At 60.0% G+C, this 24691-nt stretch overlaps 3 protein-coding genes across 4 annotated transcripts; all 3 read right to left on the bottom strand.

Moving 5' to 3' along the window:
* Positions 1–1215: 1215 nt before the first annotated feature.
* On the bottom strand, positions 1216–7905 carry FAM50A (family with sequence similarity 50 member A). Of its 2 annotated transcripts, XM_049644498.1 has the most exons (13): positions 7686–7895; positions 6381–6465; positions 6182–6281; positions 5851–5996; positions 3333–3409; positions 3154–3220; positions 2951–3012; positions 2563–2639; positions 2126–2180; positions 1888–1936; positions 1718–1788; positions 1525–1635; positions 1216–1394 (listed from the first exon to the last, which is right to left on the bottom strand). In XM_049644498.1, exons 1-13 carry the CDS (start codon positions 7794–7796, stop codon positions 1386–1388), a joined length of 1020 nt encoding a protein of 339 aa, XP_049500455.1. In that variant the 5' UTR covers positions 7797–7895; the 3' UTR covers positions 1216–1385. The 2 variants fall into 2 exon arrangements, with proteins under 2 accessions (XP_049500455.1, XP_049500457.1); XM_049644500.1 differs by lacking the exons at positions 1216–1394; positions 1525–1635; positions 1888–1936 and having other exon boundaries at positions 1755–1835; positions 7686–7905.
* A 725-nt stretch (positions 7906–8630) lies between these two features.
* Positions 8631–14838, bottom strand: GDI1 (GDP dissociation inhibitor 1). The gene is made up of 11 exons (XM_049644497.1): positions 14517–14838; positions 13181–13288; positions 12942–13041; positions 12661–12795; positions 12000–12198; positions 11601–11732; positions 10914–11013; positions 10352–10523; positions 9909–10053; positions 9719–9773; positions 8631–9636 (listed from the first exon to the last, which is right to left on the bottom strand). The coding sequence occupies exons 1-11, from the start codon at positions 14559–14561 to the stop codon at positions 9484–9486; spliced, it is 1344 nt and encodes a 447-aa protein (XP_049500454.1). The 5' UTR covers positions 14562–14838; the 3' UTR covers positions 8631–9483.
* A 442-nt stretch (positions 14839–15280) lies between these two features.
* On the bottom strand, positions 15281–23264 carry ATP6AP1 (ATPase H+ transporting accessory protein 1). Its single transcript, XM_049644496.1, has 10 exons — positions 23060–23264; positions 22696–22822; positions 20234–20308; positions 19762–19955; positions 19197–19237; positions 18035–18120; positions 17358–17596; positions 16684–16731; positions 16360–16591; positions 15281–16137 (listed from the first exon to the last, which is right to left on the bottom strand). Exons 1-10 carry the CDS (start codon positions 23206–23208, stop codon positions 15928–15930), a joined length of 1401 nt encoding a protein of 466 aa, XP_049500453.1. The 5' UTR covers positions 23209–23264; the 3' UTR covers positions 15281–15927.
* Positions 23265–24691: the final 1427 nt, after the last annotated feature.

Genomic DNA, 24691 nt, shown 5'->3' with positions numbered 1-24691 from the left:
CCAAACAAAAGGCCCCGTTGACGTCCTCACACTTGTCCCCCACGTCCAGGACCTAGGGTCAGGCTTGGCCACCCACTCCCTGCTGTGCCCCGAGGTGCTCTGGCCCAGGCTGCCTTCTTCCCTCCTGCAAATGACCCCAGATGGCTCTGCTCCAGGACCCACCCCCCGCCGTGTTGCATCCGAACAGGACTCGGGGCCCAGCCCGTGGGAGGAGGGCACAGGAGCCTCTGTACCCCGGGAAGTCCTCCCACGGTCGGATCTGTGCATCTGCCAAGGAGGCGGGGCCAGACCCAGAGCCTGGATGCCCTCTACCAGCCCCGGGGCCGCCCGTTCCCTCTGCTCCGCCTCAGGCAAGGGGAAGAATGGAAGCTGGGACTAGTCAGATTGCCTTCCTCAGCCTCCCGGAATGGGACCGTCTGCCTCAGCTTACCCAAGGGGAACTGGGGGATCTGGCTGCCAAGGTGGGGGGGGAATAGGGGCACCCACCCCCAAACCAGATTTGTCCCCTTGGGACCATGACGGCGGTGCGAGCAGGGCTGGCTGAGCCCGCGTGTACAGCACCCACGGCCGCCTTCCCACGTGAGGACGGGAAGACATGCTGGGAAGGGAGCGGCACCAGGGGGCCGAGGGGTGTCTGCAGAGCCCTGGTAGGGACGGAGGGCGCTGGGAGCCACAGGCCGGTCATGTCCCCTATGGAACGGGGAGCTACGAGGCACAGAGGGGCCCACGCGCCTGGGGGGGACACCCTTCCCACCCACAATAAGGAACCACAATGCCATGTAGGTGCCCTGGGGAGTGCGGGTTGGCCGCAAGGACAGCTGGGTCCACCCAGGCCCCAGTGGGTTGCAGATGCCGCCTTCTCCCCCCAGACTCACATTCCTCTTCCACCTTCCCACCCCCACCCGCACCAGATACACACTTTCTCACCAGACACAAAGGCCAGAAATATTGTATGATTCCACTTATGTGAAACTTCCAGAAGAGGGAAACCCATGTGGACAGAAAGTAGACAAGGGGGTACCAGGGACTGGGGGAGGGACTGTGCATGGGCACGGGGTCTCCTCGAAGGATGACAGAAATGTTCTGGAAGCAGGCAGAGGTGATGGTTGCCCAACACTGTGAATGGACTAAATACCCCTGAATTGGACACCTTCAAATGGTCAAAATGGTGAATTTTCCTTCAGAAAATGTTTAAAACAAAACACAACGGAGGTGTTCCGACTCTGACACGTGTTTATTTACTGTAAAAGAAAAAGGCAGTAAATGACGACAGCAGGGGCAGGGGCCGGCCGGCCCTTCACGTCAGGGCCGGGACAGTGGGGGGCAGCGCCTGGAGTCCGGAGGCCCCGGGAAGGGGGCGGAGGGGGTCGGAGGCGCAGCGACATTCACCGGATCTGGTGTGAGCACAAGAGCACAGAAGAGGGAGGTGGAGCGGAGCAGGGGCCGGAAGGCCTTGGCCTTCCATCCTCTAGTGGCCCGCACAGCCCGACCCCCGCCCAGCCTTCCCGGCCCGGTGCCACTCACTGTGTACTTGTCCCACTTTTTCTCGGGGTCGTAGGGCTCCCAGCGGCTGGCAGGGAAGATGTGCTTGTTCTTTTCGTACCAGCTGCGCAGCACCACCTTGCCCGCGTGTGACTGAGGCGGGGAGAAGAGCCGTTCAAGGCTACTGGGGGGAGGGCGGGCACCCCATCCCTCCGCTCCCCCTCCCCCTCCACACCTCATCCTTCTCCACGGTCGCGTCACTGAGCAGCCGCACGTCATCGTGAACGTCGAAATTAAAGAGCGGCCCTGCAGGGAAGCAGCAGCCATCCCAAGGTCAGGGTCACGCTGCCGCCCTGCCACACAGGAGAGAACTCAAAGGCAGGGGGCCGGGCCAGGCACACTTACCACTCTTCCCTCGGGCCTTGGTGACAATGAAGTCATAGAAGCTGTGGTGCTGCGAAGGCAAGAGAGCCGTGGTTGACGAGCCCCCCTCCCCCCCCCCCCCCCCGCAGCCCACCCGCCGGCCCGAGCCAGAGGGCCAGGCTGGGGCAAGGTGCCCTCTCGAGAAGCCCCGAGGCACCCCACAGCCCACTGCCCCGCCCGGCCGCCCCACCCCCAGCTGCAGGGAAGAGAAGGGCCTCACGTGGGGGATGATCAGGTCCTCCTTGATGTACATGAGCTGCTCCACCCCCGCTGACCTGAGGGAGAAAGGCATGAGGCTGTGGGCGCCCGGGAGCAGCCACCCAAGGAAACCCCGGCACCGGAGCTGGGAGGCAGTGGTCCCGGTGGCAACCCAGAATGCTTCGTGGCAGGCTGCAAGGTCTGGCGGGCCCAGGATGGGCACCCACCACCCTACGCCTCGGGGCTAAAGAACCAAAACAGGTACCCCCACCTAAGCTGTCCCCGGTGACACGAACGGAAAAGAAACCTGACCCTCTGGCTCAGGAACACAGTGCCCAGCATGCCACCTTCCCACCCAAGGAGCAGCAGCCAGACTTTGGGGCTCCGGCACCTGGGACCCTGCGCTCCAGACGCGCAAGCATACACACGTGCTGCGCGTGCTCCTGAGCTCACACGCACCTGAGCTCGCTGAAGTCTTTGCGCAGGATTTCAAGCGCCTTCTGCAGGAATTGCTGCATCGTGTTGCCCTTTTTCATCTGGAGCAGCGGCCCGGGAACGAGCATCCACAAGAGCAAGGGGTTGGTAACACAAGACAGAAGCCTGGAGAAGAGCTCTTAAGAAGGCAGTGGCCCAGAGGTCCCTGCCGGGGACCTAGGAGCCCCAGGCTACCCCCCACGAGGGACAGGCCCTTTTCCCTGCCCCTCCAGGCTCCCCAGGGTCCTCCCACAGGAAAGGGCCTGTGAAATTCTGAAGTCGGGACTGAAAGCTCCTTTCCCACTGAACCCGAGGGAGGCTGGGCCCTGGGGGGGGCCCAGGGAGGGGGCTGTGCGTGCTCCCCACCACCCACCTTGACCGTCCGCCGGTGCCCGGAGCCATCCCAGTAACTGAAGGTGATTTCGATCTCCTCACCTACAAAGCAGAATTGCCTTTTGGCCTCCAGACGCAGACGTCCCTGCCCCCTGCAAGTTCCCGGGACCTGAGACCTCTGCCCAGACAACTGTCGGCAGGAGAGGCAGCCCACCCCCAGCACCCCACGCGGCAGGCACTCACTCTTGATCTTCTCCTGCTTGGCCTCCCACTCCTGCCGCAGCTCTTCCCGGAGCCGGTTCTCCTCTTCCTGGGAGAGGAGGGGGATGAAGGAGGGGGGCCCAGGGCTGTTCGGGGGGCGAGCGGGACCCCACTCCCTGAGAAAAAGCCCCTGCCCGAGCCAGGGGGCAGGCCACTCTTACCTCACGGTCTCGGTCGGGCAGGAAGCTCGTGTCCACATCTGGGTTCTTCCCCAATTTCCTCTTCTTTGCAGTGATCTCTGGAGCAAAAGGAAACAGGGCAGTCGGCTGCACGACGGGCCCCACTGACAGGGCACCCTGGCCCTCTGTCTCTGCAGCCTCGGCTCAAACACCACCTCCTTGGAGGCTTCCCGGAGCGCCCTGGCACCACCATGGGTTCCCAGTCACAGTGGCCGGCACTGTCTCGTCCACAGCACTACGGAGACCCAAAAAGCACCTTTGCCAAGAGGCCTTCGCCTCGCTCTCCACTGCCAGCAGCTGGACAGGAGTTCGGGGACTGTGTTCACATCCCATCAGCTGCGACCTCAGGCGCCTCAGGGGACCTCAGGCATCGGTGCCGGTGTGTGAGGGAGCAAAGGGCCCTCTGTACGGAGGGACGGGGCATCCTCAGAAGGGTGGATGCTTGCGGAGGACCCGCTCTGCACCCAGAGCCGTGCTCATCGTGGGCCCACACCCAATGTATCACCTAACCCTCACGACAGCCCCGAAGGGGTGTGGCACTCCTTGTTCCCAGACAAGGACACTGAAGCCCAAAGTCCCATGACTACTAACACTGGGGCCGGAGGGGAAGAGGGAAGAAGAAGCCCCGCTAGGGCTCAGGCCAGGCTCGTCAACATCTTGGACTCTGGGACTCAGTTTCCCTAATTCAGACACGAAGGAACTACAACTTGCTGGTGTCAGCACCCCGAACCCTCTTCCTTACAAGTTACCAAGGACCCCGGAGAGCTCTCACCTCCGGGGGCTGTAGCTCTGGGTAGTCACCGAATTTGTAATTAAGCCTGAGAAACAGTGAAGACCCGGAAATGGGAAAGCCCACGTTCTGTTAGCTGTTGGAGTGATGACATCATCACATGTCACGTGGCCTCTGCAAAGCTCCACACCACACGCTCAAGAGAGAAGGAGGATGAAAAAGGCCGAGCAGGCTTTGCCGCGCTTATGGAAGTGTTTTTGACCTCGCAGACCCCCCAAAAGGGTCTTACAGGCTCCTAGGAGCACGGTTCCGGAGCCCGGCTGCACGTCAGCATCACCCAGAGAAGAATCCCACACCAGTGCCTCATCGCCGGGCCCCCCAAACAAAACCACCGTGGGGAAGGAAGTGCTCACAAAGCCCCAGTGACACACACTGAGCTTCACGGCCTCCCCCCAGATCCGCGCCGTCCACCACAGTGCTCCCTGCCGCAAAGATGCACAGTTCCCGTGACAGTATCGAATGCTACTCAACACTTATATTATGAAACAGCACTGGGGCGCCCAGGGGGCTCAGTCGGTTGAGCATCCGGCACTTGACTTTGGCTCAGGTCATGATCTCACGGTTCGTGGGTTCAAGCCCCGTATCAGGCTCCGTGCTGGCGGCTCAGAGTCTGCTTGGGATTCTCTCTCTCCCCCGACCTCTCCGCCCCTCCCCTGCTCTCTCCCTCTGTCTCTCAAAATAAATAAATAAACAAACAAAATTACTAAACAGGACTGCAGTTATCTTCACTGGTTTCTCTTCAGCGTGTTTGACTGCGGCTCGTGAACACAGGGAAACCCAGGAGGCTCGGGCTCTCTCTCCTTACCGCGTCAGCCGGTCCTCTTGAAGCCACCATACGGGGCCGCGGCCACGCCGTGAGGTACCATCCCCCGCCTCAGATCCCTCACGCCGGGAAGCCCTGCCACGTCCTCAACTGTGTCCGTTCCCGCTGGCTCTACTGCCGGCCACACTCATTCTGGACGCAATACATCCCTCCACGCCTCACCTCTGGTTGCTCGTGGAAGTCCCCTTGCTCTAAAGGCCCGGCTCACCTGTTCCCACCGTGAGACGCTCTCCCCGCCCTGGGCTGGACCCGGGCCCTTCAGAGGGCGCGCGCTCACCCATGTGACTCCAAGGAGAGGAAAGGCGCCCTGCCTCTATCTATCTGCCTCGGCGCTGGCTCAGAACAGGTACGTGGCACACGGGCCCCCCATGCTGGTTTCATCCTTGCTCCCCAGCCTTCCCGAGTTGTCCCTGCCACCCCCTGGTCCCTCGGCTGAGACCTCTACTGAGGTCCTGAATGTCTGTGGCTGTATCAATTTACACTGAAATGAATCAAACAATGGACACTCGGCGTCCGTTACACAAGCCACGTGCTCAGTGGCCAGCTAGCAGCACAGAGCCGAACGTCTCCATCATCGCAGAAGGTTGTGCTGGGCTGCCCCAAGGCCATCCTCTCCCCTCCTCGGTCCATCCTTCACGGGCACTTACGAAGGGCAGCTTCTGAAGACTTCCTGATCAAGCATCGGCGTCTTGCACCAAAGAGCCCACAGCCCTGCCTAGCGGCCACACGCCAGGCCCTGACTCACTCTGCCCCTGGAGGCAAGCCCCACGGCCGCTCTCTCTCCCACCCGATGTGTGAGGTTCAGGACCGCGACGGAGCAGGCCGTCCAGACGGGGTAACGGATATGCTTCTTCTGCTATGGCCTGTCTTCCCAGAGCCAGCCTTACCTTCCCTCTCCAGCTCCTCCTCATACACAGCCACCTCCTCATCCTCGTCACCTGCCTCCTCCTCTTCCTCCAGAGTGAAGGACAGGCTGGAGATCTTCCGCTTGGCCTCCTTCTTGCGCTCCTTCTCTCGTAGCTTCTCCAGCTTCCTACCAAGGCACAGCACACCATGCGCGACGTCCCCACCCTGAGGCCCCTTCCCTAGCCCAGAGCTGCCCGCAGACAGGCAGGCCCACTCTCACGTGGCAGGAAGTGCCCGGCCCACCCCCAAGCACTAGCTATACGTTGGGGCGGGGGGGGGGGGAGGGCTGCCGGCTGAGATGTCAGGACCCACAATTGCAGCTCCTTCGACTGCTCTTTCTTGGCCAGCTGCTTCTCCCTCTCCTTCACCAGCGCCTCTTGCTTGGCCTTCATGTCATTCAGGGTCACGAGACCTACGAGGTGAGGAGAGGCGAGCATAAGGGTGGGTGGCCCAGCGTGGGGAAGCAGCAGGGCTCTGGATCCGGGGGGGGGGGGTTGTGCGCTTCGCTCACCGACGGTGCTGGACTTGAGCTCCGCCTCCACGGCGTCGTAGTGCGCAGAGAACTTCTTGTCGATGTTAGATTTCATTATGTTCTCCTGTGGCAGAGGGAGGACAGCAGTGAGGGCTCCCCACCGCCCCACCGGGGAAGCGGGGAGCTGGGCTCTAATCCCGGATCTGCCGCTGGGCTCACGATAATGTGACCCTGGGAAAGACATGTCCCCTTTCCTCGGTCAATGGGAGGTTCCACAGGGCTATGAAGGGCCCTTCCAGTGCTGAGGGAGCCAAATGAAGTGGCTCCCTGCGACCTGTGTGCTGATCTGGCCCCTCCGTGTCTCCTGCTGGGGACCAGAGTTCCCTCAGTGGCCCCGGGGTCACAGGCCCTACCTGCCTTGGGTGTTTTTCATACCCAACCTTTAAGCTGAAGGTCTGGAGACCCAAGCCGAGAGGTGACAGGAGAGAGTGAAGAGTGGCCAAGGGGCTCTAGATGTTGCCCACAGCTTCCCATGAGACCTCGCTCCAGGCCAGCCCCATCCCACTCGGTACCACACAGGTCCGTCTCTGGCTGGTGGCCTCCAACGCAGGTGGCCAGCAGAGAAATGTAACTCCACGGGCCGAAGAGCCCACACCAAGACCGCAGGGCTTGGGCGCCAGCGTGAAGCGAGGCCACGCCAGGCCCCGGCGCACAGCTGTCTCCCTGGGCCTGGCATCCACAGTACCCAACGTAGCCTGCTCTCCCCTCTCACCCCGGGTCCCTGCTCTGCAGACGAGTCTCCCCAAAAGGCCCAAGCAGAGGAATCCTTTTTCCTGCCAGCCCGCCGCCACCGACCACTCATTAAAGCCCTTAGTGAACCGCTAGCACCCCGGACGCGGGACTCTGCCTCTGTCGCGGTGCAAAGGGCTCTGGAATGAGCCTCAGTGGCCTGTGGATGCGCCACGGCCTGTGGGGCCTGACTTCCCTGGCATCCATGGGATCAGGGCGGAGGCCTCGTTCTCAGGGCCGAGGGGCCAGGGCGAGGACGCTCTGTGTACGCGAGGGGAGCCCTAATGCCACCAACGGAGCCACGACTACGGCTCCCTCCTGTTGGGAGCTTGTCACAAGCTAGCTCGTCTCCGCCTCCTGGGCCCATTTTACAGATGAGCAGGCTGTCGCCAAATCGTTTCTACATTTTGCTGGAGGTGCGCGAGCAAGGGGCCGGCCCCGGCTCGCCGCCTGCGCTCTGCATCCGCCGCCCAGGGTCTCGCGGGGCCCCAGAGGGCCGGGGCGGCGGGCGGCGGGCGGCGCGCGTGCTCTAAGAGGCCCCGGCCGGGCCCGCACCTCGGCAATCCGTTGCTTCATCTGCTCCATCTGCTCGCGCTGCTTCTCCCGCTTCTTCATCAGGTGCATGGCGCGGCCCGCCTCGCTCGCGGCGCCCTTGTACTGAGCCATGGCGGCGGCGGCGGCGGCGGCGGCGGCGGCGGCGGCGGCGGCGGCGACAGCGGCCTGCTGGAGCCTCAGCGGCTGCAGGGACGGCGGCGGCCGTGCAGTCAGCTGACGCCCGCGCGGTGACGTCAGGCACCAGGGGACGCGCAGTCGCCCCGCCCCTTCCCGCCGGCCTCCGGAGGCTGGACCCCAGTCGCTCGCTTCCTACATTCCCCGTCATTCCTTTGATGACGTTACCCCCTGGCCCGAGGCTGGGTCCCCCGTCTTGCTTCAGCCAGCTGACCTCAAGCCTGGGCCCCCAGACCCTCCTCTTCCTTAATGCTGAGGCCAGCCCAAGGCCAGACCCACACCGCTGCCCCGCGCCCTTGCTGCCTCCCTGAGGCCACCCCGGTTCCCACAGCTTCGATTTTGACCCCCCACCCCCACCCAAGACTGGGCCCCAGTCTCCTGTTTTAACCCAGGCCATGAAGCTGGGCCTGGGTGTCCTCCTCCTTGATCTGGAGACAGGGACCCTGCCCTCTCCACTTCCTCTACTTCCACCCCCCACCCCAGGCCGGACTCCTTTCTCCCTCTCCTCCCCTCCCCCCCCCACATTGACCCTAAGGGACTGTAGTCCTGATGCCAGCACCAATTCGCTGGGTGGCCTTGGTAAGCCGGTGTGACCGATTTCCTCCGGACGGGCCCTTTTGGTTTAGCAGCTAATTCCCTGATGAAGAAAGTCCCCTTTCACTCCCATTCGGAGCAAAGCTAAGCCAGAGCCTAAACTGCTACAACAAAACAGCCCCGGGAGCAGAGGCCCCACCATCACCCGTTTTTTGGAAATAAAGCGAAAGACCTGGGTTCGGGTTTCAACACAGTTTTATTGAGAGGTTTTCTGTGAAATACACTAGAGGTCGGGGAAGGGGACACATTCACTTTGCAGGATAAGGGTTTCCCACCACTAAGGGAAAGGTTGTGGGCTGGGGCAGGGCGCACTGGGGTTTGGATCCATTTTCCCACCTCCTTCTGCTTTGCTCACATTTCTTTTCTCTCTCGGCAAATGCCAGAGAACACAAACACAAAACTAGCAACAAAAATAGCAAGATCAACCTCCAACCGGGCTGCACGCAAGCCCTCCCCCCTCCCAGGCCACACCAGAAGGCTGCGGGCAGAGGCACTCTGCTCCCTTCCCAAATCAGGGGGGCCGAAGTTAATAAATTAGAATAAATTAACGAGGGCGGGGCGGGCGGGGGGAGGAATGCAACTTTGTGCTGGGAGGGCCCCTTCTCTCCAACACGCAAGAGAGCTGGTGGGGGGAGGCAGGGGGCATCTCCAAAGGCCACTACAAGTAGGGGTAAGAGCAGTGGGGGCAGAAGTCAGCTTTTCCTCCACGTTCTTCCCAAACAGAGCAGAAGAATTAGGAGTGGAGGGGGAAGAGACACACACAAGGGAAAGAACCCTCTTTTCCCAGAATAAGGAAGGGCCAAGAAAGAGGATACTATCCAACCCCCCGTCTCCCAAACCATCACTAAGGTTAAGGATTTGGTCAGTGAATCAATGAGGTGGGTGACAGGAATGTAGAATGTGGTGGGGGAAGCAGAGAATGCTGGAAACAGGGGTGCCCAGCCACGCCCATCTCCCCAGCCCTGGAGGAAAACCGACTCAGGTCAGGGGAGAGGGCACCAAGGGCTAGGCTGTGGGGGAGGGGCATCAATCACTGGTCAGCTTCTCCAAAAACGTCATTCTGTTTGCGCTTCATGTTCTCAAAGTCAAAAGCGGAGCCTGCCATGCGCTTGTAGATGTCTTTGATGTCATTGCAGGTTGTCTCGAAGTGTGTAGTGGCATCATAGGAACAGGAACAGAACACCTGGAAACACCCAGAGCCAGGGTGAGCTGGGCAGGGGCCCTGGGTAGGCAGCTAGGAGCTGGGGCCAAGACAGCCTGCTTACCTGGCTCTCGGAACCATCGTCAATGGGCTCATATAAGTCACTGATGGCCACAAACCTGAGGGGTACACGGAGGGGAGGGAGGAGACCTCGCGACAAGCCTTACTCCCTGTGGCCTCTGCCCCCCCCCCAGCTCCTCGGCTCCCTTCCTTCCCCCCCGCCCAGCCTCGGCCCCAGCCCCCCAGCCCCTCACTTCTGGTCAATGGGCTCCAGCAGCTCCAGGGCAGGCTCAACCTCCTTTTCCGGCTCTGCAGTCTCCACCGTGGTGCTGGCAATGGCGATGTACTTGCCCTGCGCAGCCACGTTGTGTGCGTAGGAGATCATGCACACGTAGATGTCTGCCCGCAAGAAGGGGCTCCGTTAACACGGGCACAGAGGGCCCCTGGAAGCTGGGCTCGATTCGGGCCTGCCTGCCCACTCCTCCCCAGTCCGGCACAGCAGGCAGCATCCAGACCGCCACCCTCACAGAGCACAGCCCAAGCCACCCAATCCCTAGGGCCCCAAGTCACAGGGACTGCTATGCGGGTCCCCATCCTTCCATGGAGGGATCAGGCAGAGAGCTCCAAGAATTACGGGGAGAGGCAGAGCCACCCCAAAGAGAACACACTAGAGGAAGTCACGTGGGGCTTAGCCTACCTGACTTCCTGTTAACTTGGTTCTGGGGGATGATGATTTGGCAGGAGTTGGCATCATTGGTGTTCTTGATGGGGTGGCTGAGGATACAGATGATGCGGATAACCTGGCCGGCTTTCCGCACCCGGTCTGGAATGTAGCTGGGGTCACAGATCAGCTGCTTGCAGCGGGCCACCTGTGAAAACACCAGGAGGCCTATCCAAACACTCCCCTAGGTGGTCGTGGGGTTGAGTCCACAGCGAGGGCTGGCACTGTGCTCCTCTGAGCGGTACAGCTTCATCTTGTACCTCGGGGAGGTGGGCCCCCGTATGCAGCGCTGGGAAACACCTTTTACCGAGACCCTGTGATCGGGAACACTCCCTGGACCCCTGACACGGCAAGCGGGTCTGAGAGCTACCTCTCACCAACAGAAGTGGCTATGTGGACTCCTTCTGGGGCCCTGGTCCGCAGCCCAAGGGGACCCAGGGAGAGACCCAGCAGAGGCCGAGTCACCGGGGAGAGTGCCTCTAAGGAGAAGGCCAAGCCCCACCCAGACCGCCATCCTTGCACCACAGAGAAGGCTTACCTCTCCCTCTGACTTCACACCCACCACCTTGCCATTCTCCATGATGATGTCATCCACGGGTTTGTTCAGCATATATGTCCCCCCATAGATGGCACTCAACCTGTGGTGGGGAGAGTGATGGTGGGAGTCTCCTTCCCAGGAGAAAACAGGGACTGGTGCCCCTGTGCTGTCCACTCCCTGCCTCCAAACCAGTCCTAGGGTACAAAGAAGGCTGCCCTAGGCAGGCAGAGCTCAGTAGACCTGGTGGTTCTTCCCACCTCTGTCACTGCCACAGACTCAGGACTGAATTCGGAGTACTCCTTCCTCTCCGGTTTCCACCCAAAATACTCTGCAAAGGGCTACCGTGAGAGAAGCCTAAGGGCATGGCTCCTCAAGGGAATGGTCTGGGGAGCAGAACAAAGGACTCTGGGGAAGCCCTCCGACTTGAGGTTCCAAGGCCCCAGGCCCAGCCGTGGTGCCGCCTGAACGTGGCTGGGAGCCAGGCAGGCCCTGTTGGTGAAGCCCTGGTCCTTCAACCCTGTACCTCCACGCCCTGCTGTGGCACACCGCCCCCGCCCCAGCACCCGAGCACGTGCAGTATAAAGCACACTAGACCACGATGGGAAGGCACGAATGCCACAAAAATCCTCAAGGCCATTTCCGTTCTTGGTCCTACTTAGTACTGCCAACAGAAAAAAGCCACCTCACCTTGCAAAGCCCTGGGGCAGCTCACCAAGGCCGTAGAGCGGATATAAATAAGGACTCTTTCCGTACCGAGCCAGGGACTCACTGTACAACTTGATGCGGTTGATGGTCTCGAGACAGGGCTGGTCCAGGTAACTGGGAGGATGGGGTCAAGAGAAGAAGCTCCAACAGCAGCACCCCAGCTCACCCCCACCCAAGCACCAGGCCAGCCGCCCCACCACCGTCTATGGCCTGGGGAAGGCTCCGGGTCAAATAAATGTGCAAAAAGAACAAAAAAGCTGACGGGTGAGCATGTGGCTGACTACGAGAAACGTGCAGGGCGGATGGAGGGAGCAGCGTGCAGGAGTGGGGAGGGCAGGGTGCAGCCAGACGAGGGGGTCTGCCACGCCAGCTTCCTCTCACTCATCAGTGCGGTAGAGCGCCAGGGCATGGCCAGTGAAGTCGATGACGTCCTGGCCCAGGTCAAACTTCCGGTAGACGTCGCGCATGCTGGTGCTCTGGGGGTCGACGCCCTCGAAGGTCTTGGGGTCGTTCTCATCAAAGTTTGCTACAAACACCAGGAATTTGCGGAAACGCCGTTTCTCAAACATGCCCATCAGATCTGTGGAGGCAGATGCGAGAAGCCTGTACCCCGCAGAACGTGAAGCCCTCCTTCCCAGCAGGCGGGCTAAGAAAGCAGGTGCCCTAGCTCCCAGCCAAGCTTTGCTGACGACCACCGTGTAAGCTTACGTGAGCCCCTTTGCCCTTCTTGGCCTCAGTTTCCCCATCTGTACAAAGAAGGGATTGGGCTGGACAGACTCTGCAGATCCTCCCAGCTCCAACACTTGGGGATGTTTCACGGGACAAGCGGAGCCCCGGTCAAGAGGCTGAAGTCTTTCCAGAAGGAGCAACCATCCACACATCCATTCTGCGTGTGGTCTTCCCTCCTGGCCTCCACTGTGAGGCTCAGGGCAGTTGAAGGAGGCCAGACCAAGGGGCTTCTGGCAGTGCGTGGGGAATGTGACCTTGGGCGCCCTGCTCTGCCCCTCGCCATAATTCTCTGGCTCAGGGAACCTGTACTCACTGGAAGCCAAGGCTTCGGTCTCAGTGGATGGCACTTTATAGATCTTTCCCCCCTTGTAGACAAAGCTGCCTTCCACCACCTTGAAGTCCAGGTAGCGCGTCACCTCTGTATATAGCAGCATCTTTACCAGCTGCCCTGTGGGGCGGTGGGGAAGAAACAACATTGGCACAGCTTCCCCCCTCCCGAAGCTCCCTAGCTGGTGTGGCCACCCCTCCTCCGGAGCCTGCCCCTCTTCAGCCGTCCTCATCACCTCCCACGACACCTCTTTTCATCTCTCTCACCATTGGCCATGAGGAATTTAGGGATCAGGTCAACGTTCCAGTCTCGGCCCCTGCCCATGGCCTCAGGGGGCCCCTCCAGCAACTGAAAACGCTTATACAGCTGCAAACAGGAGAAAGAAAGGCGCCTCAAGGACCACCCTGTCTGGTCCCTGCCCCCCTTTCCCAGAGAATCTATGGAGCTGCTCAGGCAGCTTCTGTGAGAGGGCAACGGGGGATGGGCCTGGGCCCAGGAGCCTCACCTCCTCCAGGGGCGTGATGGAGGAGCTCTCTCCCCCATAGTAGGGGTTCCTGTCCATGTGCAGCACTTTCTTCCCGTTCACGGACATGATGCCGGACAGGATACATTCCTGGAGAAGGGGGCAACACTCACTGCATTTCCCTCTGCCCACATTCCCAAAAGCCGCCCTGATTTGTTCCCTACCCTAAACCTGACGGGGGAGCAAACCTACAGAGACCCTGCCCCAGCGGAAGCTCCTTCCACCCCTGGCTGGCTGGCTCCCCTAAAAGCCGGGGTGACAGCTTCATCTGACCACAATCCCTTTTACAACTTTGCCGAGCAGAGTTGAACAAGGAAAAAGAAATAAGGACGGTGCCCAGAGAAAGAGTGCCCAGCAGACACAGGGATGGTCTTGGCCATGACAAGAAAGCCATCTATCTACGTAGGACCATGCTAAAAGGCAGAAAGCCCACAATGAGCCTCAGAGGAGATCCAGCTGAACAACGAAGGGCACCAGAAAGGGAAGTGAAGAGAGGCTCGACACTGGCCTGCAATCTCAGGCCCCACCCTGGGCTGCTCTTTCCTCAAAGGACAGGAGCGGCTGACCCTGTGTGTGTGTGCCCAGCCACAGGAGGGGCCTCTACACCCTGACTGAGAAAGAGGAGCCTCTCCAGGGGAGCAGTCCAACAGGGTCTGGGGGAAGAGGGAAGATAAACACCCTCACTCGTTTCTGTCACCATGCCAAGGACAAAGGCTGCAAATACTCCTCAGCCTGGAATCTCCATGGGAAACCGTGGTAGGGTAGCGGGAATGTGCTCCCTGGCCCCAATGCTGTTCCTTCTGGAACATTCCCTGGGCCCCGGACCGCATTGAGAAGCCAGGAACGCAGGATGAGGGCCCGCCCCGGTGAGGCCCCCTTACCCAGGAACCTTGTACTTCACCCGCACCAGAATTAGCACAAGATGTAGGAGGGATGCTGTGTGGGCGAGGGGTGCGGATGACGGCTGGGGGCCTGGTGGGCGGGGTCGGGGGCACGGCGGGGAGGGGGGACTCCGGCCGAGTGGGGGATGCATCTTCTGGCCCAGGAGGCCTGGATACAGAGCAAGGGGGGGATCGGAGGTCAAGCCCGGGGAGTCGAGGGGGCGGCTAGGTAGAGGGCCGCTTCTTGCAGACCGGGCGACGGGGGTGGAGAAAGACGATGGCGCGGACGGTGGTGGGATGGGCACGGGGCGGTCTTTTTTGGGGACCCGAGCGCCTCGGACGGCAATGACGGGAAGATGGGGTCGGCGGCCGGGGGCGGCAGCGCCGCAGGAAGGACGAGACGATACGGGACCCCGGGCGCCTGAAACCGCACTTACGGTGAGGCCGGTCCCCAGCACGATCACGTCGTATTCCTCGTCCATGGTCAGGCCTCGCTGCCAGCGCCCGTCGCTCCTCCTCCTCCTTCAGCACAGTCGTCGCCGCCACCGCCGCCGCCGCCGCCGCCGCCGCCGCCGCCGCCGCACTGGACCAAAGATGGCGGCAGTCGACGCCGCTTGACCCCTCCGCCGCGTCAAAGAGTCCCAGCCCCTCCCCGCGTCCCGCCGCGCCAGCTGGGGCCACCGCCTCCCTGGCTCGCCTCCCAGGAAGGCGGCCGGGGTCCGGGAGGCAGCACGAGCGCGGTTCCGCGGGCGGCGTCGCTCGCCGAGAGCCCTGAGGGGACTGGAGAGGGGCGGGGCGGGCGGGGCGGCCGGCGGCCGGTGCTGCGGCCCGCGAGGGATTCGTGCGCGGGAGCCGCGCGCGACCCGCCCGCCCGCCCCGCCCCCCAGGAGGCTGGGTGCGGCGGGCGCGCGCCGCTGCGGCAGCCGGGGGCGGCCCCCTCGGGACGCGAAGGCAGCTATTGTCACGACGGTCTCTCTCCCCCCCCCCCCCCCCCCCCCCCCCCGGCACGCACCGCCCCGCCCTCCCCGCCCGCGAGCCTCAGCCCCTCCGTACCCTCGCCGGTTAAGGGCTTGTTGAAGACCCTCCGGCCTTCCCTTTGGCCTGGCTCCGTTACAGCTACATCCGGGCGCCTCCTCCTGCAGCCCTCAGCCAAGCGCATCCCCTCGTGCCCGGTGCAGAAATGAGTGACAAGAGGCCTAAGCATGGCAACCTGTCTTTATTTTATTAGGAAGGAAACCACCCAGAACCCCAGGCTCCTGCCAGGCACTCCTGGCGGGTACATGCCAGAAAACCAATGATTACACCCAACCCAGCTGCTGTGGAGGTCTCTTCCTTCTCAGGCCACAGAAATAAACCCCAGTGTACTGCTTATTATTAGCACAACATCACCAAAAGACAATGACACCAGCCAAGCAGGACAATTAAATAGTACTTCCACACTGCCCCAAACTCAGGGAACCTTCAGCTTCTAGCTGCTGCAGGGAGCCCCGTAAAGTCTGGGGAGGGAGCATTTGATACACAAAAGCACTATAAACAGCAAAGGGTGAAGGTGGAGAGATGAGAATAAATAAGGGGGAAGAGGGGGTCCCAGAACTCATGTCCTCTCCCCCTACAATGACTGGACCTGGGAGATCTGTCTCCTATCTACGAAGAACTATGTACACCTTGCTGGTAGATGGAGGGTGGAGAGCCCCTCAGCGTGTTCAACGGGTAACAAGACAGGCCGAGGGGAACTGGGGGGTTCATGCTATGGTAGGAAGAGGGGAAGCCCTTCGGTCCAGCGTGCCTCGAAGTGGGAAAGCAACAACCTGGACACCATCGTGCCTGCAACCCCCCACGGGCATGGAGTCACACAATCTGGGTCAACGAGATGGTGGGGCCCTTGTGGTCGTCAAAGCGGTCCATGGTCTTGAGGCTGAGGATCATGTGTAAGCCATAGGTGAAGATGAACAGCATGAACAGGGAAGTGAGCAGCCCCATCCAGATGCCCGGGGAGAAGAAGCCGGCACAGTCACTGGCGTAGGAGAACTGCTCGCCTGTCACGTTGAAGGCTTGGATCTGGGAGGGGACAGAAAGGACCATGTGGCCCCACGTGAGGACCGGGGGTCCCAAGTTAGTGGGTTAGTCCAGATCCCACAGAATGGCAGCACTGTGGGCACAGGACCCTCAACTACGCGGCCAAGCCCAGGCCCAGAGATGCCGGGAGCCGTCAGGCCTCCGCTGCCCACCCGCCTCCCCCAGGTACGCTGCTCCCCACAGCCCGGGCCCCGTGCTCCCTACCTGGAAGTGCCGAAGGGTCATCTGCCAGAGAGAGGGCCGCACGCGGGGCACGAGGAGGTCGCCGTTCTTGCCCAGACAGCTGACGTACTCGCAATGAAAGGAGTAGATGCTAGGCCCTGTGACCTGGGAGGCATTGAAGTAGGTGACAGAGCCGTTGCTGTGGATTTCAAGGCGCTCCATGGTAAACCAGTGGCGGGCAGACACCGGGTAGAAGCGGTTGGCCAGAATGAACCTGAGGGAGAGGCCGTCCGGGGATTCGTCAGGCAGCCGGGAAGGCCGGAGCCACGCCAGCCTGCCCACATGTCAACTGCCCCTCGGACTCACCTGAATGTCACGGTGGTACCAAAGAGTTGTTCATAGGTCAGCGAAAGCCTGCGGGGCCAGAGTAAGAGGGGAGTTGTCAGGCTCTGGGGGGCCTTTAACATCTAGCAGTAGAGCAAGTTCCTCAAGTCCACTCTACCTATGCTGCCCCGGGTACTCACAGCACCTGAAGAGGCAGGGTCCCAACCTGACAAATGGGGAAACTAAGGCCCTATCACATCTAGGTCAGAAGCCAGCACCCAGGCCCCCCACCTCCAGCTAAAAGCACCTTCCTCTGGTTTCCCTGAGCCTACTGCCCCTCCTTTCAGGTCCCCTCGGGGTTGCTGAGATGCCCAGATTGGGCTTTGGGGATAAAGGTGGTCTCTCCAGCCACGCAGCGAGGGTACAGAAGCCCTAGAACTAACTCAGGCCTGGTATACGCCCTCGGGCAGTCACCCTGAGGCTGCTTAAGGCAAAGGGGGTGTGGGGAAGTGTCAGGTTCCCTGGTGACGGGGAAGTGTTAACAACCAAGGTTCTGGGCAAGGACTAGAAGGCATGGAGAGGCAAAACTCTGAGCAAGCCCCACTCCAAGAGCCCTCCACCTGCCCCACCCCACAATCTCACCTGCTTCCCACAGTGAACCTCCCCCCCCAACATACACATGCACCCACCTGCAGTGGCAGGAACTCTGCCCTTACCTGGCAACGGAGTCATTCCAGAAGGAGCCAGTGAGGTTAAGATCCTGGACCCCAAAGGTGAGGGAGGTCAGGTCCTCCCAGTGGTTCCCGTATGCCACTGAGAAGTTTTGGGCCCAGAACAGGATCCGGGGGGCAGTGTCATTGTAACTCACAGGGGGATGGACCACAGCTGACACTGTCTGTTTTTGCAGCAGCTGGCGACCTGGCCCCCCAGTCACCATGGCTACATCACGGGCCACCTGTACAAACAACCCACAAGCCTTGTCTCAGTGGAGCTGAGAGCATGGCCCAGAATCAAGTGGCCTTCCTCATTGTCCCCGCCGGGCACCCTCTCTAGTATCTGCAGTTGCACTGGTCATACTCGGAGGCCCTTCCTCCAGGAAGCTCTTCCCGGGCGGACCCCTAAGCCCCTGTGATCTTCCTAGTCCCTCCAGATTAGGAACACTTGGACATACTGTCCAAATATGCCAGCCTGTGAGGCCCACTGGGCCAGATAGAAGGCTGCAGCCCGGAAAGAGAAAGCATCACTTTCTGGTTCATCCCTGTCCCCCCACATAGGCCCAGGGGAGAAACCGGCCCCCGCAGGGCATTCCCCTTGGAGCCGCACACCTAGGCCCACTCAGCACTTGCCTCTGCCCCCGCCTCCCAGGGCCCCTGCAGAAGCACACACTACGTACCCGGGAAGGGCGGACCGCTGTGAGGGCCGCGGTGTACGGGACGTCTTCGGATTTGAGTGTGCTCAGCACCTGCCCGATGACCTCATCTGAGGAGCGAGGGGGAGAGCAGAGAACCAGGTCGCAGATAGCTACTTACGGTAACACCCCAACACCTGCCAGAAGCCGGCTGCCAGTCCCGCAGCAGAAGACAACAGAGACGGGGCTGTGCCCTTCCATGTGCCATGTGAGCGGCCTCTCTTGATGACATCCAGTGGCATTACCGTGTTGGGGTGGGGACCACCAGATGTCTGCACTGTGAAGCCTCCCATCCCTGGCAACTGACACACCCTGTGTGGTGGGACACCGAGATCCTCACAGAGCTGGCTCCTATCACCCTTCACTCACGTTTTCAGGGTCCCTCACGGGTCCCTAAGAGCAGCTGCTTCTTATCCCACGCACCCCCAGCCTCCCCCGGGGACACCTACGGCCTCAGCAGTTGGCTCCCTAATGCCAAGCCCTAACTAAATTAAATGAGAAAAGGGGCGCCTGGGTGGCTCAGGCGGTTAAGTGTCTGACTTCGGCTCAGGTCATGATCTCGTGGTCTGTGAATTCGAGCCCCACGTCGGGCTCTGTGCTGACAGCTCAGAGCCTGGAGCCTGCTTCGGATTCTGTGTGTGTGTCTCTCTCTCTGCCCTCCCCTGCTCACGCTCTGTCTCTCTGTCTGTCTCTCAAGACTAAATAAACATTAAAGTAATAAATAAATAGATGGATAAATAAATAAGAAAAGACAGAGATATAGAAAACTCCAGGTTCACTTAGACATTTTCAATGACCTTTTGGGGGGAACGATCATCCTTCATAGCAAAAGGGAAGTCCTCAGAACCGTTTTTTGAAACACTGCCGGTCTGTTAAACCCAAAACGCTAGGATTCACGCTTCTGGAGTGGAGACGGACTCCACGGGCCCCCCCACACGGAAGGCCCCTAGATGTCCCAACACCTCAAGCCGGCTGAAGAGGGGTGAGGCCTGGGGGCCGCATTTCTCTGCTCGGCCGCCAATCGTTCTGAGAAGTTGGGGGGGGGGCACCCTGGGAATGAAGAGGGCCTGGGGAACTTGGAGCCAGCTCTCTGCAGCCACGGGCTGAATGAGGCTGGCAAACGCATGCCCTCCCTGAGCCCACTCACCATTGCCCGTGAGGACTTCCCTCGGCGCCATCAGACCTGAGCTGTGGAAGAGAGGCAAAGCGTTAGAGCCCCTGCAACGCCAACAGCTCCCCACCGCCTGGGGACACCTGCCCCCTACTCCTCCAGTGTGTCCTCCACCCCATGCCACCATCCTCCCCCACTAGTCCCATTCACCCCGCACACTCCAGCCGGGGGCTCTGGAAGCCATGGTCACTCGTCCCCCTGCACCTTTGCTCGCTGCGTGGCCCTGCCCTTGCCCCCCTCCTCCAGCTTCACGGACCCGGGAGAGGCCCCGCCGGCTGCTCCGTGAACGTGTCCTGGCCAAGGGAGCTAGCTGCCACCAGCAGGGCCCAGATCTGCCTCGTCTCTAGAGGGCCTCACTGAGGGGCGGGCCGCTAACTCCTGAGTCACGACTGACCAGAGGCCCTTCCTGCCTCTTCTGGACATACGAGGCACCTTCTGATAGGGCTTCAAGGCACTGAACAGGAGGACTGATGTTTTGGCCGAGTTGTGCCACCACGGCCAAGAGCTTCGCTGCTCTCTGGGCCCCGGGGCTAGGACACACCTGGCTGTGTACGGCAGGCGGATGAGCAGCAAGGCTGGGAGGCTGGCATTGAGTCTCAGCTCCCGCAGGGTGGCCAAGTCCACGTGCAGGGGGCTGGCCCCAAGCTTCTCCTGCAGGTAAGTGGTCAGAGTGCTGACCGCATACCAATCGACGGCAGGAAGCACCAGAGACGAAGGAGCCAGATCCAGGGCATTCTGGGGGCCGGGGGGAGGCAAAAGGACAAGTCAGCAAGGGACCGGTGGGCCCGTGCCAGCCCCCAAACTTCCGTGGCAGCCCTCTTTAGCAAGGCACACCCACACCGGCATCTTATCCGAGGTCAGAAAAAAAACACCCCACATTCCCGGCCCCCGACACCTCAGGCTTTTCTACCCCCAAGCTGGCATGTCTGGTTCCTAAGGGGACGGTTTTTCCTGTGCTGTGGGGGAGAGTGCTGGACAGCCCCCGTGGCCCCTGGCTGGGAGGGGACACTTACCTCCAGGTTCGAAAAGGCGCTATCCTGCTTGTTTCCAAACACGCCACCATATGCTGTGAAGTCCTCAATGCTCAGCTAGGAGAGAAGCAGAGAGGATGCCTCCGAAGGTGGGGCCAGGGAAGGGGCACACAGCTTCCGTGTGCGTTTGCGGGGCCAGCCAAATCTCATTTACAGCCAGATACGGTCTGGTCAAAAGACTGAACAAAGGCACGCTTGGGGATAGGGAGTGGGGGAAAGGAAGGTTCTCTTTTTTTCGTTCGGCACCCTCCTGGCAGGGTGAGAAAACATGGGTGGTGGTCACGGGGTTGGGAGGAAATCTGTGGGCAGCTGACTTGTGGTAACCTCAGGATTAAGAGTCAGCCACCTACCTTCGGATGAGGAACTGGGTAGGGAATGGGGAAGCTGGGAGAGGGGTAGCGGGCAGCGAGGAGCATTTACTGCAGCGCCCCCCATCCCCGGGGCGGAAGTCAGAGAAAACGAGAAGCTGCATTCAGTCGCAACGGCTATAACGCCGCCTATGTCTGGTCTGGACGGGACCCTTCTCAGACAAGGGCAAGGACCTCCTTCCCTGCCTCGTTTTGGTGGGAGGAGAGAGGTGAAGACGACGGAATGTGCTTAAGAAGGCCCCGAAGTCTTCTGAGTCTTCTGAGCTCTCCGGACCACAGTAACCCCGACCCCTCCCTATTCCTCTCCAACCTACAGATGTCCTTCAACTCCTGCCCCTCCACCCCAACTCCCAGATTCCTCTGGCTTTTCCCAGTTAGGCCCAGAGGCGATCTTAATCAGTTTCCCTAACCTCGTTCTGTTTAGTACACACACTTGCCCAGCCTCCTCTCTCTTCTGGGCTGGGATCCTGACCCTGTTTGGCCGCCTGGGCTCTCATTCTGAAAGCCCAGTAACCACCACTGTGTCCTCCCGATAGTCTTCACTCCAAATTGCCCCCAAATGGCCCCAAAGCTTCCCGCCACCTTTAGAACTACAGCAAGCCTTTCCCCCTCATGTCCTGGCTACCTGGCTAACCATGTCCTACCTGCTTCTCTCCCTCACGACACTCCACTTGAGCCACACCAGCTCTTTCTGGGCTCACGGAGAGCACCCCTGGCCCAGGGCCTTTGCACCTGTTGTTCCCTCTGCCAGGAAGCCCTCCCACCCATACCCACATGGCTCTGTCCCTCCCTCCATTTAGGTATCTGCTCGGATATTGTCAGGGAGCCCTTGCCTGATCACCCTTAAACAGCATCACCAGTCATTCTTTCCCCTTGGCCTGCTTCCTTCTCTGAAAACTACAGCACTGACATTATATGATACACCAATTCAGCATTTACCTGTTGCCCTCACAAGAACGTCAGCTTCTGCCAGGTAGAGGCTTGGGTTATTCTGCTTACTGCTCTGTCCCCAACACTTGATACCTGGTACATACTAGGCAGTCCACGTTTGGCAAATGAATGAACGTGTGAATGCCATAAGGGGACCGCAGGGAGCTGTTTTACATAGATTATAAGTGTTGCTCCTCACAGCCCTCTGACAGAGGCGGTGTCTTCATTTTACAGATGAGGAAACGGGCATTCTCTGATTCTCTCGCACGTCCAGAGTCTGGTAAGTAGTAGAACTAGAACTGAGTTGCAGTCTAACTACATTATTTACCACCTCCTGACAGGACTACCGGCCAGCATGGCCATCGCTGTCTTCCCACAGGGCAACAGGGGGAGACCACAAGGGGAATGAGCCACACAGGCCGCCACCAAGGAAGGAATAAGCAGAGGCTTGGTAACCTCCCAAATACCAAGTCTCCACTGCCGTAGAATCTTCTTATGGTCCATCTGCCTGCTTTGGAGGCAGAGAGACCTGCATGGGAGGGAAAACTGTGTGCTAGAGCACAAGCCGTGGGGGGGGGGGGTCCTCTGGCAGACTCAGATGGGAACCAACTGTGGTGCGCATAAACTACGGACCACCAGCCAATCGTCGCACCTCTACCAGCCTCAGTTTCCCTGGCAGTAAAACCAAGAAAATGACATCAGCTTAGCACAGTGCCTACGAAGCAGTCAATAAGTGATCATTTTCGACCATCTCAATTATGATCATTAAAGTTAGGATCACAACTCTGTCACCCATCAGCTGTGTCATTTGCCATTGCCATCCTTGGACAGAAGTCTTGTCATCTGTAAACAGTGTCAATAATCCCCACCGCACAGAGTAGCTCAGGTAAGTACTTGGTACTCAGAAGACATCTGCCCTCTGACCCCCTGCTTCACCCAATCGAGGCAGTGCCATTTCAGGGCCCCCGTCCTTCCCACTGAACCTTCTCCTGCAGGCCTTCTTCCCAAGAGAGGAGTCCCACGTCCCTACAGTTGGCACAAGGTCACTGAAGCCTCCCTTGGGGAATGGGCCTCGGTGTTGGGGGGGGGGGGCAGGGCCTGACTTCTTCCTGACAACTGAGGGAGAGAGGGGTGGGGCGGGCGCACCTTGTCCTGGAGGAACAGCAGCACATTCCGGGGGCCCAGCTCCAGGGCGGGGTCTAAGTAGGTGGAGAGCTGCATGTCGCTGGTGATGTGGCCCTCGTGGGTGTTGGCCGCAGGACCCCACAAGTCCCTGGCAGGGGACAGAAGAGGTGCTGTCAAGGGGGGAGGGGGGGCGGCGCATGACTTAGGATCTGAAGCTCACGGGCTCCCATCTTGATGCGTGGGGCCCCGAGCTCTGATCTGGCTGGACAGTCCCCCTCTGCCCCCCTTGGCCACCGCTCGTGAGGACAGCCCCGGAGCCGGGCGAGGGCACCTCAGCCGCCGCGCGCGCAGCACAGCCTGCGCCGGCCCGGCCCGCCACGCTCACCGGTCACTCGACCACAGCACCAGCGGCACCTGCTGCTCCGCCTCCGCCTCCGCCACCGCCACCAGCACCAGCAGTAGCCACCGCATCTGCCAGAGCGCTGGGGCCTGCCGCGTCCCCCCCTGAAGCCAAGCCGCTGCGGTCGCCGCCATCACAGCCTCGGCCTCCGCTGCCTCGGCCGCCGCCGCCGCTGCAGATCAGGTGACCGTCGCCCCCCGCCTGAGCTCCGCCCCCCGTCGCCATTGGCTCGCGAGTAGGCCCGCTCCCCAGGACCGCAGACGATTGGACAAAGATCATGCCACTCACGGCCACTCCTTTTCACTGATTGGCTAGGCGTGTCTCCGGGCGCGCACGCTCCAAGTAGGAAAGGAGGCAGGGCCGAGCTCGGCCGGCTCCTGGTTCCCATCGCGAGTTAGGGCGGGGCTGGGGCGGCTCCGCTCGGTAGGTCTTCACACGCAGGGCTTCGCGTCTCTCGGTTTTAATATTCCTTCCGCTTAAAATTGCAAGAGTGCTTTCTTTTTCCTGCAGATGGATTCTGCTTGAGACAGATGAGGGGAGAAGAGGGCCCCGGATAACGTGCAGAGGAACCCCAGCACTTAAAATGGGCAGGGAGTAGGGGGGTCCAGAAGAGATCGGAGGAGTATCCAGGAGGAGGGGAAAACCCAGGGAGAAGCGTGGTTTCAAGGACACCAAGCTTAACAATGTCAGAGTTAACTGCTGCCAGGAAGCAGGTAAGATGAGGATAGAAAACTGTTTCTTGGACTTAGCAACAACTGGAAACTTTGGCAAGAGCGATGTCAATGGGAGGAAGGAGACACGGTCGTTAAGTTGTCTTTTCTCGAAGTTTCCTTTAAAGAGAGGAAAGAGACAAAGTGACAGCTAGAGTCAGAAGATGGGAGACACCGCCTAAAACGAATTGGAAGACTTTTATCTTTTTCTGTGCCATGTTCGGTTTCTCAGACTGGTGACTATTAGAAACAAGCGGACAAAAAAACCTGGTAGCTATAATCAGTGAAGTCCCGTTAGGGATATGTACACCGATTTATTTAGGAGGAAATGAATTGATGGCTGCAACTTAGTTTGAAATGCACCAAAAATAAAATGGAGGGAAGTGTGGCTACAGAGATAGGTTTGTGATAAAGCCAACAGTGGTAAAACGTTAATGGCACAACCTAGGGGTGGATCTACAGGTGGGCACTGTAAGCTTTTTTTGACCTTGCTGTATGTACTGGATGTAATGGTGACCCCTTGAAATTCATGTTCATCCAATGAACTTGTAATGTGACCTTATTTGGAAATAGGATCTTTGCAAATGTGATCAAGATAAGGTCATGGTGGATTCATGTGGGCTCTAAATCCAATGACTGGTATCTTTATAAGAAGAGGAAAATTTGGACACAGAGACAGACACACAGGGAAGAAGGCCACGTGACAATGGAGACAGATTAGAGTGTTACAGCCGTAAGCCAAGGAACCCCTGGACTGGCCACAAGCTGGAAAAGGCAGGAAGATTTCCTCCCTAGGGCTTTCAGAGGGAGCATGGACCTGCCTGTACCTTGATTTTGGACTTGGAACCTCCAGGACTGGGAGAGAAGTTTCTGTTGTCTTAAGTCTGCCAATTTATGGTGATCTGTT

Source organism: Panthera uncia, chromosome X, assembly GCF_023721935.1.
Source record: "Panthera uncia isolate 11264 chromosome X, Puncia_PCG_1.0, whole genome shotgun sequence".
Classification (NCBI taxonomy): Eukaryota; Metazoa; Chordata; class Mammalia; order Carnivora; family Felidae; genus Panthera; species Panthera uncia.
Note: the sequence above shows the minus strand (reverse complement) of the source record. Positions and strands in the feature narration are given on the sequence as shown.

Coding starts and splice junctions, on each gene's coding strand:
- FAM50A (XM_049644498.1), bottom strand. CDS start 7,796: ATGGCTCAGTACAAGGGCGCCGCGAGCGAGGCGGGCCGCGCCATGCAC. Junction 3,221..3,332: donor TGCCCGACCGAGACCGTGAG/GTAAGAGTGGCC, acceptor CTCCTCTCCCAG/GAAGAGGAGAACCGGCTCCG. Junction 1,937..2,125: donor AGGACCTGATCATCCCCCAC/GTGAGGCCCTTC, acceptor TTGCCTTCGCAG/CACCACAGCTTCTATGACTT.
- ATP6AP1 (XM_049644496.1), bottom strand. CDS start 23,208: ATGGCGGCGACCGCAGCGGCTTGGCTTCAGGGGGGGACGCGGCAGGCC. Junction 18,121..19,196: donor GGAAGTCCTCACGGGCAATG/GTGAGTGGGCTC, acceptor CTCGCTCCTCAG/ATGAGGTCATCGGGCAGGTG. Junction 16,732..17,357: donor TGGAATGACTCCGTTGCCAG/GTAAGGGCAGAG, acceptor CTGGCCCCGCAG/GCTTTCGCTGACCTATGAAC.
- GDI1 (XM_049644497.1), bottom strand. CDS start 14,561: ATGGACGAGGAATACGACGTGATCGTGCTGGGGACCGGCCTCACC. Junction 12,796..12,941: donor TAAATTCCTCATGGCCAATG/GTGAGAGAGATG, acceptor ACCGCCCCACAG/GGCAGCTGGTAAAGATGCTG. Junction 9,637..9,718: donor ACGATGGTTCCGAGAGCCAG/GTAAGCAGGCTG, acceptor GGGTGTTTCCAG/GTGTTCTGTTCCTGTTCCTA.